This window comes from Carassius auratus, chromosome 9, assembly GCF_003368295.1.
Source record: "Carassius auratus strain Wakin chromosome 9, ASM336829v1, whole genome shotgun sequence".
Lineage (NCBI taxonomy): Eukaryota > Metazoa > Chordata > Actinopteri > Cypriniformes > Cyprinidae > Carassius > Carassius auratus.
In genome coordinates, this window is record NC_039251.1 from 12,482,802 (window position 1) to 12,497,084 (window position 14,283).

General features: G+C 36.6%; 1 protein-coding gene across 1 annotated transcript; it reads left to right on the forward strand.

Moving 5' to 3' along the window:
- The first annotated feature begins 383 nt into the window (after nucleotides 1-383).
- LOC113108385 (TGF-beta receptor type-2-like) lies at nucleotides 384-12,479 on the forward strand. Its single transcript, XM_026271486.1, has 7 exons — nucleotides 384-588; nucleotides 5,963-6,113; nucleotides 7,045-7,247; nucleotides 8,669-9,501; nucleotides 10,427-10,568; nucleotides 10,665-10,792; nucleotides 11,604-12,479. Exons 1-7 carry the CDS (start codon nucleotides 531-533, stop codon nucleotides 11,880-11,882), a joined length of 1,794 nt encoding a protein of 597 aa, XP_026127271.1. The 5' UTR covers nucleotides 384-530; the 3' UTR covers nucleotides 11,883-12,479.
- The last annotated feature ends 1,804 nt before the right edge of the window (nucleotides 12,480-14,283 follow it).

Sequence of the window (14,283 nt, forward strand, 5' to 3'; positions counted from 1 at the left end):
TGAGCAAACAGTTCAAGCATAGTCAAAAAATTTACTAACTGTATTTAAAAGTCTCAATATCACACTGAAATTATATTTTACATTTAGAGGAGATGTCACAGCACTCTAGCCTTATCAATTTTTCATATTTTCCTTTGTTTAAATTAGGCCTGTTTACATTATTATTATTATTGTTATTATAAGTGAGAAATAAAAAATAAAGAAAGAAAAAACGAGAAAGAAAGAAAGAAAGAAAGAAAGAAAGAAAAGAAACGCAAGATTTGTACTTTTCATAACAATTTGGACTGTAGTTCATTGTTCCTTCTGTATACATTGTGAATCGCGCATTGATAAATGCGAGTTCCTGGGCGGATCCGCTCGCACTCACATCTGGATTAAAAACATCTGGATCCGCCTACACGGAACTCAGTCACACACACATACACAGTCCTGAACTCTCTTACAGATGAGCTTATCTGTGTCTGTCACGAGCACATAAAGAAATAACGGCGTCGCTTCACCAGTTTGGGATCTGTGGATTGTGAGCTATTATGGGGCGCGCGGGCTGCAGATCGTGGTCTCCAACATCTGTTCTACTGTGCGTCTGTCGTAAGTAGATCTTCACTTTTCTCGATGCTTTCATTGTCTGGAGGCTCCACGCATCAGAGCTTTGTCTTGGAGTTTGTGTTCAAAACTTTTTCAGACTGAGAAGAGAATATCTAATATATTTAAACACGACAGAAACCCAGTTTTTCCACTCTAAACAGTTATGGATTACCATACACTGGGTTCAACGTCTTGGTAAAAATAAGATGCTTTTATTGAAAATCAAAATGACTTCCATGGCATCGCATGGAAAAAAGTTATTTTGGTTTTCTGAGATATTGCAAATGCAGTAAATCACCGTATTTTCAAGTTCAAGTGTGTTTGGTTTACTTTAATAATAGCCTACAGTTTTACAGTTTGATTGGTTTTATGCATATTCGAATTTTTTTTAAGGGTCCAATCTTGAAAATAAGAAATAAGAAATAAAATAATACGTTTTTATTCTTTTTAAGGAGGAAAATAATTTCATATTCTACAGACTATTTATTTCCATCTGGTTCCAACTTTCCAATCTACAAAGTTGGTTCTTTAAGGTAATAATAATAATAACAATAATGATAATAATATATATATATACTGTTCACTGAATGGTTCTTTGGGGAACCCATATGGTTCTTCAATGGCATATTAAAAAAAAAAAAAAAAAAAAACTTTTAGAGCTTTTATTTCTAAACAATCTATCATTCTGGAATAAATATTAATGGTCACACTATTTTAAGGTCTAATTATAACTTTTAACAAATCATTAACTACAGCTTTTGCCTCACAAAACAATTTGCTGCTTATTAATAGTTAGAAAGTTAGTTGTTAAGTTTAGGTATCAGTTTAGGTCATGCAGAATATGTGCTTTATAAATACTTATAAAAAGCCAATTTGTTAATAATAGGCATGCTAATAAGCTGAATGATATATCATATTATGATCATATTTTTAAAAGTTGGAACATAATGCCTGAAACGAGAAGTCCAATATACAGTACACAGCTATATGTTCATCATATTTCCTGTGTTGTTAAAAAAAATGTTCATAAGAGCCACAGTACAGTATAAACAGCATTTTGACATCAGTGAAAACCCTTTGTATTTTCAGAACAGTACTTAAAAGTAGCTAAGATAGAAAAGTGTCCTAAAATAGATCTGCATACATGACTATTTTGTGAAACTGTACACCAAAAACTAGATTTAATTAAAAACAGAATCTCAATGGGGATTAAAGATGCCATGCACTGTGACCACATGAAAACAACGATGTAGGAAAGTTCCAACAAGGAAACCAAATCCTAAGAATCCAAATGATCTTTGCACAGCAGGGGCCTCCTTAAACGGTTTGGGTGTGTATGGAGTAGCTCCACTTACAACAACAATTATGAAATATTACCATATGGGTGGAGAGAAGGGAACCATCACCTCTCAGTCTCGCTTATCATTTCCCATCTGTTGTCCGAAACGCCTAATAAAAAAAAGCTGGGAAATACAGAGAGGCCACTAGTGTCAGTATGTGCAAATGTGACCTCACAGAGAAACTGTAGGCTAAATAAAAATACAAAGACATCCTTCTAAGATCCCTTGAAGCATCTCCCTGCTTTGTCATCATGATTGCCCACAATGGCAATATTGTAATGACTTAAACAGAAGGTGCGATGCTGGCAGGGCCTAACACAACTCCGGTGACCTCTCAGTGGACACAGACTATCCTTCTCTCCTTTGTTTGCCTTGAGTCCAATAAGTTGTTCTTGGTGGGCATGGGTTTACACAGTGGAGAAGCATCATGTTTTCAATGATGATAAATGGTTGATTCTTATTATTTGGCATGAGATAACAGAACATTTTACAGGCAATGAGAAAAGATTGCTTTTGACAGGCCCTTCACCCTCCTTAACACTAAAATGGCACTCATGGAGTGTGTGTGAGCCACAGTCAACACTACAAAAACAACTTCTGAAGACATCTGTTTGTCATGAATGTGACAGTTATGCGAGTGCTGCGTTCACTGTACTGTTATTCATTTAGTATCAGGAAATGCTTTCAGGGATCAAGCTGAGTTTAAAAGGAATTGAAAAACTTGGAAATCTGCCACCCAGTGTGATAGTTTGATAACTGCATACTGGGGCCCCCGAAAATGCTTTATGGCATTTATGGATGTTTAAGAACATTTTATCAACTGTTTTGTCATTTAAAACAATGTTTTTTTTAATTCATATAAGCGCTGTCAATCGATTAAAATATTTAATCAGGATTAATTGCATGATTATCATGAGTTAACTCGTGATTAATCGCATTTATATCTGTTCTAAATGTACCTTAAAAAAATACCTTTCCTGTTATCTTTTTTATGCCATATTGTTCACACTGAAAAGATTCAGATCATCAAAAAAAACAGAATATTATACAAAGATGATACAATTAAATACAAAATGCCATTTTTAAATGATGATTTCATTTAAAAGTTGTGAAAAATGAATTGCCCCCTTCTGTTAAATCATGAAAAATTTGTGGTTAACCACATTATTTTAGAACGCTGAGTTAAATTTCACTAGCCACACCAGGCGTGATTACTGCCAGACCTGATGAATCAAGAAATCACTTAAATAGATCCTGTCTGCCAAAGTGAAGCATGCTTAAACAACACATCATGCACCGATCTAAGGAAATTCAAAAACAGATGGGAAACAAAACATTTGACATGTATCAGTCTGGAAAGGGCCTTTGCACACTGAGTCCTATATTTTTGTCAGAAATTTGTGCACGTTGAAAAATAAATATGACTTCATGTTGTGTCATTCACATTTACACACTGCCTCCGAAACTTTCGTCCATCATAAATTTTTTTGGATCAGGTTAAATTTTCTGCATTTTCACATCCCTTGACAACAGTCAAACATGGTGGTGTGATGGTCTGGGGTTGCTTTGCAGCTTCAAGACCTGGAGGTCTTGCAATAATTGATGGAACCATGAATTCTGCAATCTATCAGAAAATCCTGAAGGAGAATGTCAGGCTGTCTGTTTGTGACCTCAAGCTCAAGCGGACTTGGGTTCTGCAGCAGGACAATGATCCCAAACACACCAGAAAGTCCATCTCTGAATGGCTCGAGAAAAACAAAATGAAGGTTTTGGGGTGGCCAAATCAAAGTCCGGACTTAAAGGGTTACTCCACCCCAAAATTAAAATTTTGTCTTTACTCACTTGCATTGTTAATCTTTGGAACCAAATTTAAGATATTTTGGATGAAAAATGGGAGGCTTGTAACTGTCCCATTGACTTCCAAGTTAAACTGTCAGAAAAGTATGAAAGATGTCGTCAGAATAGTGCATCTGCCATCAGTGGATCAACCGTAATATTATTTAGCGGCAAGAGTACTTTTTGTACACGAAGAAAAACAAACAAAAATAATGACTTTATCCAACAATTTGTCTCCTCTGTTTCTCTCCACATTACTGTAGCGCCATTTTGGAGAATATGAGCTGAACGCAGGCAGCATATGCTCAAGTTAGCCACGCCTCATGATAACTCGGGTTATCTTTGTGTAATATAAAAATTAGTTTGATGATCTGAACCATTCAAGTGTGACATATGCAAAAAAAAATTAAAACCTTTTCACACCACTGTGTATATATACACAAGCCAATGCTAATTAAAAAAACTATCATTTTATAATCTAAAACTGTTTAATCTACACATAAATATTTGACAAATATTTGTTATATTTATTAAGCAATAACATACTTTTGGTTTATTAGTGCTGTCAATTTTATTTGATTATTTTTTTGATTAATCGTGATTAATTGCATCTAAATTAAAACATTTTGTTTGTATAATATGTGTGTTCTGTCATGTATAAATACACACACTTACAGTATATATTTGGAAAATATGTATTTACATGTATTTACATGTCTATATTTATATTCATAGAATTTCTAATATAAAAATATTTCATATATATATATATATTAAAAATAAATCTGAAATATATACATACGTGAGTGTGTATTTATATACAAAATAAATATATACAGTACACATACATATGTAAACAAAAACCTTTAATTTGGATATGATAAATCGCAATGAATTGTTTGACACCACTAATTATATATATATATATATATATATATATATATATATAATAGTGTTATAATGACAACCCGAAGGTGGTACTAGAAAACATTCCAAATATTATAAATTATACATCCTCATTCTTATGAATTACAAAGGGAAAAAGAGGGGAAATTTGCTTGAGTGCAAACCAAATAACTGCAGGCCAGCATCTCTTGTAAGCACGCAGCCATTGGTTTTCCCAGAAGCACCGAGGAGTTGTGCTTCAAACTTGGCCAGTATGAGCTTCTGGCTTCAATTTATTTCTGGAGCAGTTGCTGCAGAGTTTAATTACTTTAAAGTTAATAGAACGGGGGCTTTTGTGCTTAGCCTGATGTTTTTTTTTCCTTCAGTTTTTCTCTTTCTCTCTGTTGTCTCTTTTTCCCTTCATGTCCCTTTCTCCTTCATGCTAGACCTCTCTCTCTCTATTTCTCGTATATTTTGATGGTGGGCATCAGCGGACATCTGGAAGTCTGTGTCAAATATCTCTGCTCTTTCCTTTTAATACTGTTTACTGTAAGGTCGCTGCACTCCTTCAGCGAAACGGCTCCCACCCCTCATCTGCTTTTAATAAACAATTAATATTGTCATGATGTAGTAGTATCAAGACATAGGAGACAGTGTGCATGGGAAGGAATTCAGGCTTATCCCACTTAACCACAGGAACTCCTGACACTCTCATGAATACATATGCTTTCAGTGATGTGTGCACCAAACCAAATACACCCAAACACACAAATACACACACACCAAGCCATATACTACATTCATCCAAATCCAATTAGAGATTTATGGACTCCAGATGGGTCATGTAGCTCAAAGATTTGCTCTTAAAATACTGTCTTGATTGCAGCTGTCATTACAGCTTTCATTCTTATGACTTTGCATTGCAATCAGTTTCATCATAGACCATTTTGACTGCTTTTACTGCACTCCTTGTGCTTCTAGACATTTCCCAAAGCTATCATATAAGCACTTATTTATTTATTTTTCTGTTGAGTTAAGGCCCAATTTATTATTGTTGTTGTTATTTATGCATCTTTGTTTCAGATATTATGCATTTTTCATTACCTTTATGAATTATTATTTAATGCGAAAAACACACACACACACACACACACTCAAACATATTCTGTACATATTTACTATGTTATATATATAAAAATTATCAGCCACCTACAGTCTTCAATTAAAGCTATAATTAAAATTGACTAAATGCTACTTAGTATTTTTATACTGTGTAAGCTATGAAGTCTTATTCACTAAAACTGTCCTTATTGCAGTGTTCCAGGTGCAGAGTTTCACCCTCATAAATACTAACCTCTGTAAGTGGTGTGACCACTCGAGTCCCGTATGTGAAGACAACGTCTGCTTGAGCAACTGCAGTCTGACCTCTTACTGTACTCTGGCTGAAGAAGTGTGTGTCGCGATATGGTAAGTCTAAATTTGAACTATATGCATACGTGACGTGCAATTAAAATTGCTTTTGACAGTATAAAACCCTGTTCTCCATTTGAATGCACAAGCATTCCCTGTTCTTGCACACTTAAATGGCTTAAAATCTTAGAACTTCTGAGAACTTTAATAATAGTGTTTTTAGAGGCAGCATAAATATACAGAATGGAAAACAATACACAAAAGATGTGATAACGTATCATTTAGGTACAGTATTCAATTATATATAGTACTACACTGACAAAACATATGTGCATCTTTTAACTAAACATCATCATATAAACAATTAACTGCACTGATTTAATTAGTTTTAAGTTGGTCAGTAGTTAATTAATTGTAAGCTACATGTGTTTGATTCACAAAAAAAGAATATAGTTATGTCTGTCAGAGTAATATATTTTGTTAAGCAGTCATACTTCACTGGTTGTGCTAGAGTTTTTCCCTTATGAAAAATAACCAACCGTTTTATCATAGTAAAGGTGTAGTAACACAAGAATAAGAACTTGGGATCTGTGGTGTAATATGGGTTGCTTTTTCGAGAGATTTCCTTGTAAGACCAGTTCCATCCTGCTCATTCTATGAACAGCTTCTCAGGAAAGCCAATCGAGGTGAACTTTGAGTGACTGCGTAGAGGCAAGCTGTGAGTAAAAAGAGAGGCTCTTCTCTGAGAGGGGTCAAACAGAGACTCCCCTAATGCTGGATAAACAGCAAACACATTTATAACCCTCAGGAAAGTTTAGATTCTGGCATAAAGAACAAAGTGCACCTCTGAGCAGGGATTCCCTGGTTGAATTTTGTTCTAGTTTTCATCGGAGGAACATAAAAAGACTTTTTCCTTGAGGCTGATCTTTCTGAAGAATCAGGTCACTATTTTAACAGCTGATGGGTTTTTTCTTTTTTTTTTTCACAGGAAAAAGGACAATGTGAGCGTGAGTGTGCGGACACTGTGTTATAACCCTCAGGATATGCTGGAGAACATAATGCTGACAAACTACTCCTCCAAAGAGTGTTTGATGACACCTCAGCCCTCTGAAGATGGCCTGCTCTTCATCTGCGGCTGTATCGGCGATCATGAGTGCAACGACAGACTCATCTTCGATAAAGGAGCCAATGGTGTGTTCAAATGAATACCTCAACACTGCTACAAAATTCAGTTTTTCTGCCAAAATATTTTGCTTTGCAACACAAAACCATGGCTCTGTTCCAAAAATTAGTGAGCTTCCTAGTGAATGTAGGCAGTATTTTAAGGAGCATTATGATTATGCTGCCTTGTAAAATACCTACATTTGGCCAAAAATCCTTTAGTACAGAGAAGTATCAATAAGTAAGATGAATAAATAAAAATAATTAAAAGTAAACAAAAAATTATGATAATTATAAACTCTTATAACTCTTATTATAAACTCTTATAACTCTTACCCAGTATTGTTATGTTAGCCTATGTATTGTTAATTTAGGAAAATGTTAATATCTAACTCCCTGAGTTACCAGAGTAAGCCACTCATATCAAAAACTTATGAATGCAGGGGTGTAACGGTATACACACATTATGTATGTAACTCATTTTTGAGTTAGTTCGGTATGGTTTCTGTATAGCAGGGGCAAAAAACTAAGCATAAAATTGCTTTTCATTTTTTTTATTAAAAGGTGGTTTACTGATCAAATTGCTCTCTTTAAATAAATTCAATTATAATTAAAAGTTTTTTTAGCGATACAAATCTACCTCAGCTTATATATACTCCTTTCCATGGTTGAAACACTGATTGAGTGATTACTAGAGGTATGAGCTGGTCTTTCATGTTTATTTTGCATTCAAACTAGTAGTAAAGAGATCACGCTAACTCGAGCTCTGTACTGCCATTTGAACTTGTACGTTACACCCCTGTGAAGTAGCATTTCATTTAGTATGCTCACTTAGAGGGCTCTGCCTTTATAGCAAGGTACTTCTCTGAGGTTTGGAACAGAGCCCATGTGTGCTTATATCATAGACTGTATAAAAACCTGGACGTAGTGTCCGTGACATCATCCATAGGTTTTCAAAGAGCGTTTTTGAAGCCAAAAGTGGGCGGAGGCTGCCTTTGCCATCTTGGCAGCACGTCACCCTGCGTCACTCCCAGATAATCGAAAATGGGCAAAAAGGCAGGAGCTGGTTGCTGAAACCATGCCCACGTAGCTCGACGGCAGTCAGCAACGGCAATCCAATAGTCACTCAAGTAGCCACGCCCTTAATTATGCAGAACTTTAAGGATTAATATAATTTAAACGGATGAGTTATAAAAAAAAAATTCACTCCCCTCACAAATATTAGTTATATAGACCAAAATATTTTTTTGAACCAGGCTGTAAACATGTTTTTTCTGCTGTAAAGTTGGGCATTTTTACATGGTGGAGTCTATTGGATTGACTCCATTTTGCAGCCAGCCTCCTAGTGGCCAGTTGACGAATTACAGTTTAAGTCACTTCCATATGGTCTTCACGAATGAGAGCGGGAGGTTGCCGCTTGGCTAATATATTTTATTTCCTTTGTTTGCCAGGATTCTCAAGGCTGAAATCTAAAGACGTCATTCCAGTAGTAGTCATAAGCCTGGTTCCACCCCTCCTGGTTGCTGTCATTGCTACCATGGCTTTTTACCTGTACCGCACACGTCAGCCTGGCAAGAAACCCAAAGACTGGGGGCCACGACGCACCCACTACCAGTCTCTAGATCCCGCCGAGGGCCAAGTAAATGGTAGCGATTACCGTGGCAAGCTGCCATCCCTCAGCGATGATGTCAATTCGGAAATCTCATCGACTTGTGCCAATAACCTAAACCACAACACAGAGCAACTGCCCATCCAGCTGGAGGCGCTGGTGGGTAAGGGACGCTTTGCAGAGGTATGGCGGGCACGGCTCAGTCATAATGAGGGTGGGCAGTATGAAACGGTGGCTGTGAAGATCTTCCCGGCAGTGGAGTATTCCTCTTGGTGTAACGAAAGGGCCATATTTTCTGACGTCAACTTAAAACATGAGAATATAGTGCAGTTCCTGACTGCTGAGGAGAGGGGCGGTACTGCTAACTCCCCCCAGAGGCAATACTGGCTCATCATGGCTTATTATAACATGGGAAACCTTCAGGAATTTCTGGCTGGTCATATCCTCACATGGACTGAGCTGTGTTCAATGGCAGGCTCTGTGGCGAGAGGCCTGGCACACCTGCACAGTGATACAACGCCCTGTGGCACACCTAAAGTGCCCATCGCCCACAGAGATCTGAAGAGCAGCAACATTGTGCTAAAGAACCTCAGCGAGTGTGTGCTCTGTGATTTCGGACTGGCTCTGCAACTCGACCTCTCGCTCACCGTAGATGATTTTGCCAACAGTGGGCAGGTATGAACTATACTGGCTCTGTTACAAAACCTAGTGAGTTGCCTTGGTGTCTGCTGCCTGCTTAGGTAGTTGCCATCTTAGGGAGCATTTAAACAAAATGAACCCTCACAGGCCACTGATTTTTGTAAAGCTCCACATAGTTTTTTTGTTACTAAGCCAATAGGACAGAACTTTGATATAGAGCACAGAAAAATATTAGGTAAAATAAAGTATTTGTATCAAAACTTTAAGGTACTAAATGAAACTACTAAAAGTAGAGAAGTCTATTATGCTCTCCAAGACCCAATATTGTAAATATTTTAAAATATTGTTACAATTTAATAAACACATATTTAACAATGTAGTTTATTGTTATTAATGTTGAGAACAGTTGTGCTGCTTCATATTTGTGGAAACTTTTTTTCAGGATTCATGGTAGAAACCTCGATGCAACAATTTATTAGAAGGAGAAATCGTCATTCTAATCTTGAAAGAAAGTATTTATTAAAAAAAGAAAAATCTGTGGCTGAACTTTTGAACAGTATTGCATATTTATAATAAATATTTTGCTCTATCTGGCATCTTCAGTTTATAAGTGCCTGCAAAACAGATTTCAATAGTTTTCTGCATTAGAATTTGGCCAGAATGTTTGATGACAGTGTAGTTGCCAATAATGCGTTTATGATGCCTGCATAGGAAGCTCTTTAGGTTTCAGAAATCTTGCATCCATTGCACACACACACACAAACAACCATTCCAAACCTAATAATTTCTAAATACCATCTACGTGGGGAAAACTGCTCTGGGAACAGTGATCATTTCTTCAAGCTTTTTAAGCTTGCTCTGAGATTGATTTGTTTAGGTCACAGATGTAATCACATGAAACCATTGATAATTCAATTTGGTGCAGTTGTCTGATTTAAATCACATGGTCTGTTTCCTGTAGGTGGGGACCGCACGCTACATGGCCCCTGAGGTTCTGGAGTCCAGGATTAATCTAGAGGACTTGGAGTCCTTTAAACAGATTGATATCTACTCCATGGCCCTGGTGCTATGGGAAATGGTCTCCAGGTGTGACGTTATAGGAGGCAAGTAAAGCTCTCGATGGATATTAGCTTAAAAGATGCTGGAGGATAAAAGACAGTGTAATAATCTAAGCATATGTGTTTACTTTTTTTTTACAGAGGTAAAGAGTTACGAACCCCCATTTGGCTCCAAGGTGTGTGAGCAACCTTGTGTAGACAGCATGAGAGACCTGGTGTTAAGAGACAGAGGACGACCAGATATTCCAGAGAGCTGGACAACACATCCAGTGCGTATTCATTAAACATAAAAAAATAAGAGAATACATCAAATTTATTTAGAAATTGTACTTTTTTTATTTTTATTATGATACAACATTGGAGAGCAGACAGGAAGCAAGGTGTGATAGAGAGCAGGATAGGTCCTCGACCTGGGATTCGAAATCAGGACACCCTTGACTTTATGACATTATATGTTGACACACTTGGCCAATAGGCTGTTTTTTATTTTATTTTATTTATTAATTTAAAATAGAATGCTTGTTATTAAATGTATTTACTTAAATTTTTTTAAACATTTTTCAAAATATTATTTTTAAAAGTATTTTTTTATTTAATTTAGTTGAAAAAATAAATATATATTTTTACACGTTTAAAATCTGTTTATTTCATTTCTATTATTTTTGTATTTTTTATTATTTAATAAATGTATACACACAAACACCAAATTTTTTATAAAATTTTTTACACACACACACATATATTCATTATTATTAGATTTTAATATATACCCACCCAATATAATGTATTTTATAAAACATATTAAAAATATATATCTCATTAATATATTTGATGTATACCAATGTTATAACAAAATCTAATTATTACGTTTTAAATGTAATAAAAATGTACATTATTAATTACATGTGCACACATTTATACAATTTATAATAACTAATATTTTAACAAATATAACAATATCCTAATAAAATATTAATTTTTAATATGCACATGTATAAATATATATATTGACACTGGCATACTGAAATCATTTTCACAAGCTTCTTAGAATATTACTGATATTTCTGCCTGGTCTTTTAGGGCATGCAGCTCTTGTGTGCGACTATAACAGAGTGCTGGGATCACGACCCGGAGGCTCGTCTGACGGCACACTGTGTGGTGGAGCGCTTTAATACTCTGGCACAGGAAGAGCTGGAGAACTCCATCTGCACCCACGCACCTATATTGCCATCTACAGAGGAGCAAAGCCCATCCCTTCCCTTCCTTCCTCCCTGCACGGACCACAGCACTGGCATCCGTCTGCATGTTACATCTGACACACAGATCTCGATTTCCTCCAAGCAACCAAGTCAAATGTGACCTCTGACCTGCTTGGAAAAATTAGACTTCTTGTAATCCATATTGAATCATTATGTGGAGCCGGTCTCCATTTTTCTTTAAATGCTAATCTAAACCGATGGACAAAAGAGGGTTTCTGTTCGAACATATCCTCGTTTACTTGTATAGTGTCGTTAAAGGATAGTGAAGGATGAAAAGGCTGCTTTTTGCCATAAAAACAGGTGGAGAGAATTTAGGGGTACGTGGCAGAAAGCTGCAAGCAGCGCAGTTATTCCAAACATGTTTTCCCAAAAATGTTTACCACACATAATTTTCTGGTTTACAATTTTCCATTGGCCTTTCTGACTCACTCACTCATGAAATCCACGTGATCTCCCCATAAACTCAGTTTTGGGGGGACTTCAATTTGATTAACCACAGAACCACAGACGATACACTAGCAACATAACTGCTGTTTTCAGACATAAAAAAGAACCAGTTTCATTTCATTGCTCACACGGGGTTGCAGTCCTTTCAAAAGATTTTAATATAACTTCAGAAAAGTGATCTGAGCCTGACATTGCACTGACCCTGTTTTAACCACTGACCTGATGACTTTAATTAAATGACAACTACATGAAGACTTTTTATCTTATCAATGTCCTGCTTCAGAAGTTGAGGATGAGCCTGTTCATTCCAGACTTACTGATTATAATCAATTAGCTTATCCTAATTAAAAGAAAAAAGCTACTTTTTAAAGATTCCTTAGACTCACTTCTAATGGTAAACAGGATTCAGTAAGCTAATGATTTGTTTTATCAGTGAGCTTGGAGAAAAGCATGACACCAACTTGTCTAGTTTCTAAAGAGCCTGCATTTAAGCTCCAATTTTTATTTTTTTTTAAGCAATCTGAGGTTCACCCAAATTCTACAGAGCTACTTTGAGGGACAGGGAAAATTCATACCAGATTGCACACTGGAAAAAGAACTGATGGAGATAAATACTTTCTTTGCAAATGTCAACATGAACATATGGCAACCTGTTATGCTTTTTCCATTACTGGAGATGAGGCAAACAAAGATGTCATTTTGCCCATTCCTAGTGTGAACTGGCTTCACAGTTGTACAGTAATCACTTTATAAAATGTATACGCAAAATGTGTCCATTGACTCTTTGAAACAAAATTTCTGGGTTAGAGTTGACACTACTGTTCAAAAGTTTGAGGTCGGAAAGATTCCTGAAAATTTCTGAAAAACAGTTCTCCAAGGTTCACCAAGACTGCATTTATTTAAACCAAAAAATACAGTAATATTGTGAAATATTATTATAATAATAATAAAAAAAAATGTTTTCCATTTTATTATATTTTTAAATTTACCGAAGTGATGGCCATTACTCCCGTCTTCAGTGTCACATGTTCCTTCAGAAACCATACTAATATGCTCATCTGAATCCTTAAAGGGGGGGTGAAATGCTATTTCATGCATACTGAGTTTTTTACACTGTTAAAGAGTTGGATTCCCATGCTAAACATGGACAAAGTTTCAAAAATTAAGTTGTATGTTTGAAGGAGTATTTTTGTTCCCAAAATACTCCTTCCGGTTTGTCACAAGTTTCGGAAAGTTTTTTTCGAGTATGGCTCTGTGTGACGTTAGATGGAGCGGAATTTCCTTATATGGGTCCTGAGGCACTTCTGCCGGAAGAGCGCGCGCTCCCGTATAGCAGAGCACTGAGAGCACAGACATTCACTGATCAGAGCGAGAGCGTCGCGAAAAGTCACAAAAGAAGTGTGTTTTTGTTTGCCAGGGCAAGAGAACCCTGCACAGATTACCAAAAAAAAAAAACAGCATTAAGGGACCAGTGGATGGAGTTTATTTTTACAGAGCATCAACGGAGTTGTGCAAGTGTTTTTGTTTGTTCCCTGCATTTCGAAGATGCTTTTTTACAAACAAGGCCCAGTTCGATGCCGGATTTGCACATCGTTTATTTCTTAAGGATAATGCAGTCGCAACGAAAAAGGGTCACGATCGTGTGTTGGAACCACAGGCGGTGAGTAAAACTGCTTAAAATATCTCTGCCTTCTTGTTAGTGCGTCCGCCTCCCATGCCAGAGACCCGGGTTCGAGCCCCGCTCGGAGCGAGTCGTTGCTGCTGCTGCTCTCCTTCAGTTTCAGCCTCGGGATCTGATTCTGGATCATAAATAAACAGCTGAATCTGACTGTTAGCCATGGTTTGTTTTGGATGATGGGTTTTCCCTCACGGTAATGTCACAGTTTCCAGACGCTCTCAACGCAAAAGCCTACTGGCGCTCGTGATTCTTTAGCTCCGCCCACACGTCACGCCTCCAGTCGGTCGTGTTTTTCCGGGAAAAATCGGTACAGACTATCTTTCTCTTATGAATATAATATAGCTAAAGACTTTTTGGAGTTATGAAGGATTCAGTA

Bases quoted from the DNA above. Each gene is read 5' to 3' on its own strand.
- LOC113108385 (XM_026271486.1), top strand. From the start codon at position 531: ATGGGGCGCGCGGGCTGCAGATCGTGGTCTCCAACATCTGTTCTACTG. The intron at 589-5,962 runs GTAAGTAGATCT...TCCTTATTGCAG, and splicing joins TGTTCTACTGTGCGTCTGTC to TGTTCCAGGTGCAGAGTTTC. The intron at 10,569-10,664 runs GCAAGTAAAGCT...TTTTTTTTACAG, and splicing joins CAGGTGTGACGTTATAGGAG to AGGTAAAGAGTTACGAACCC.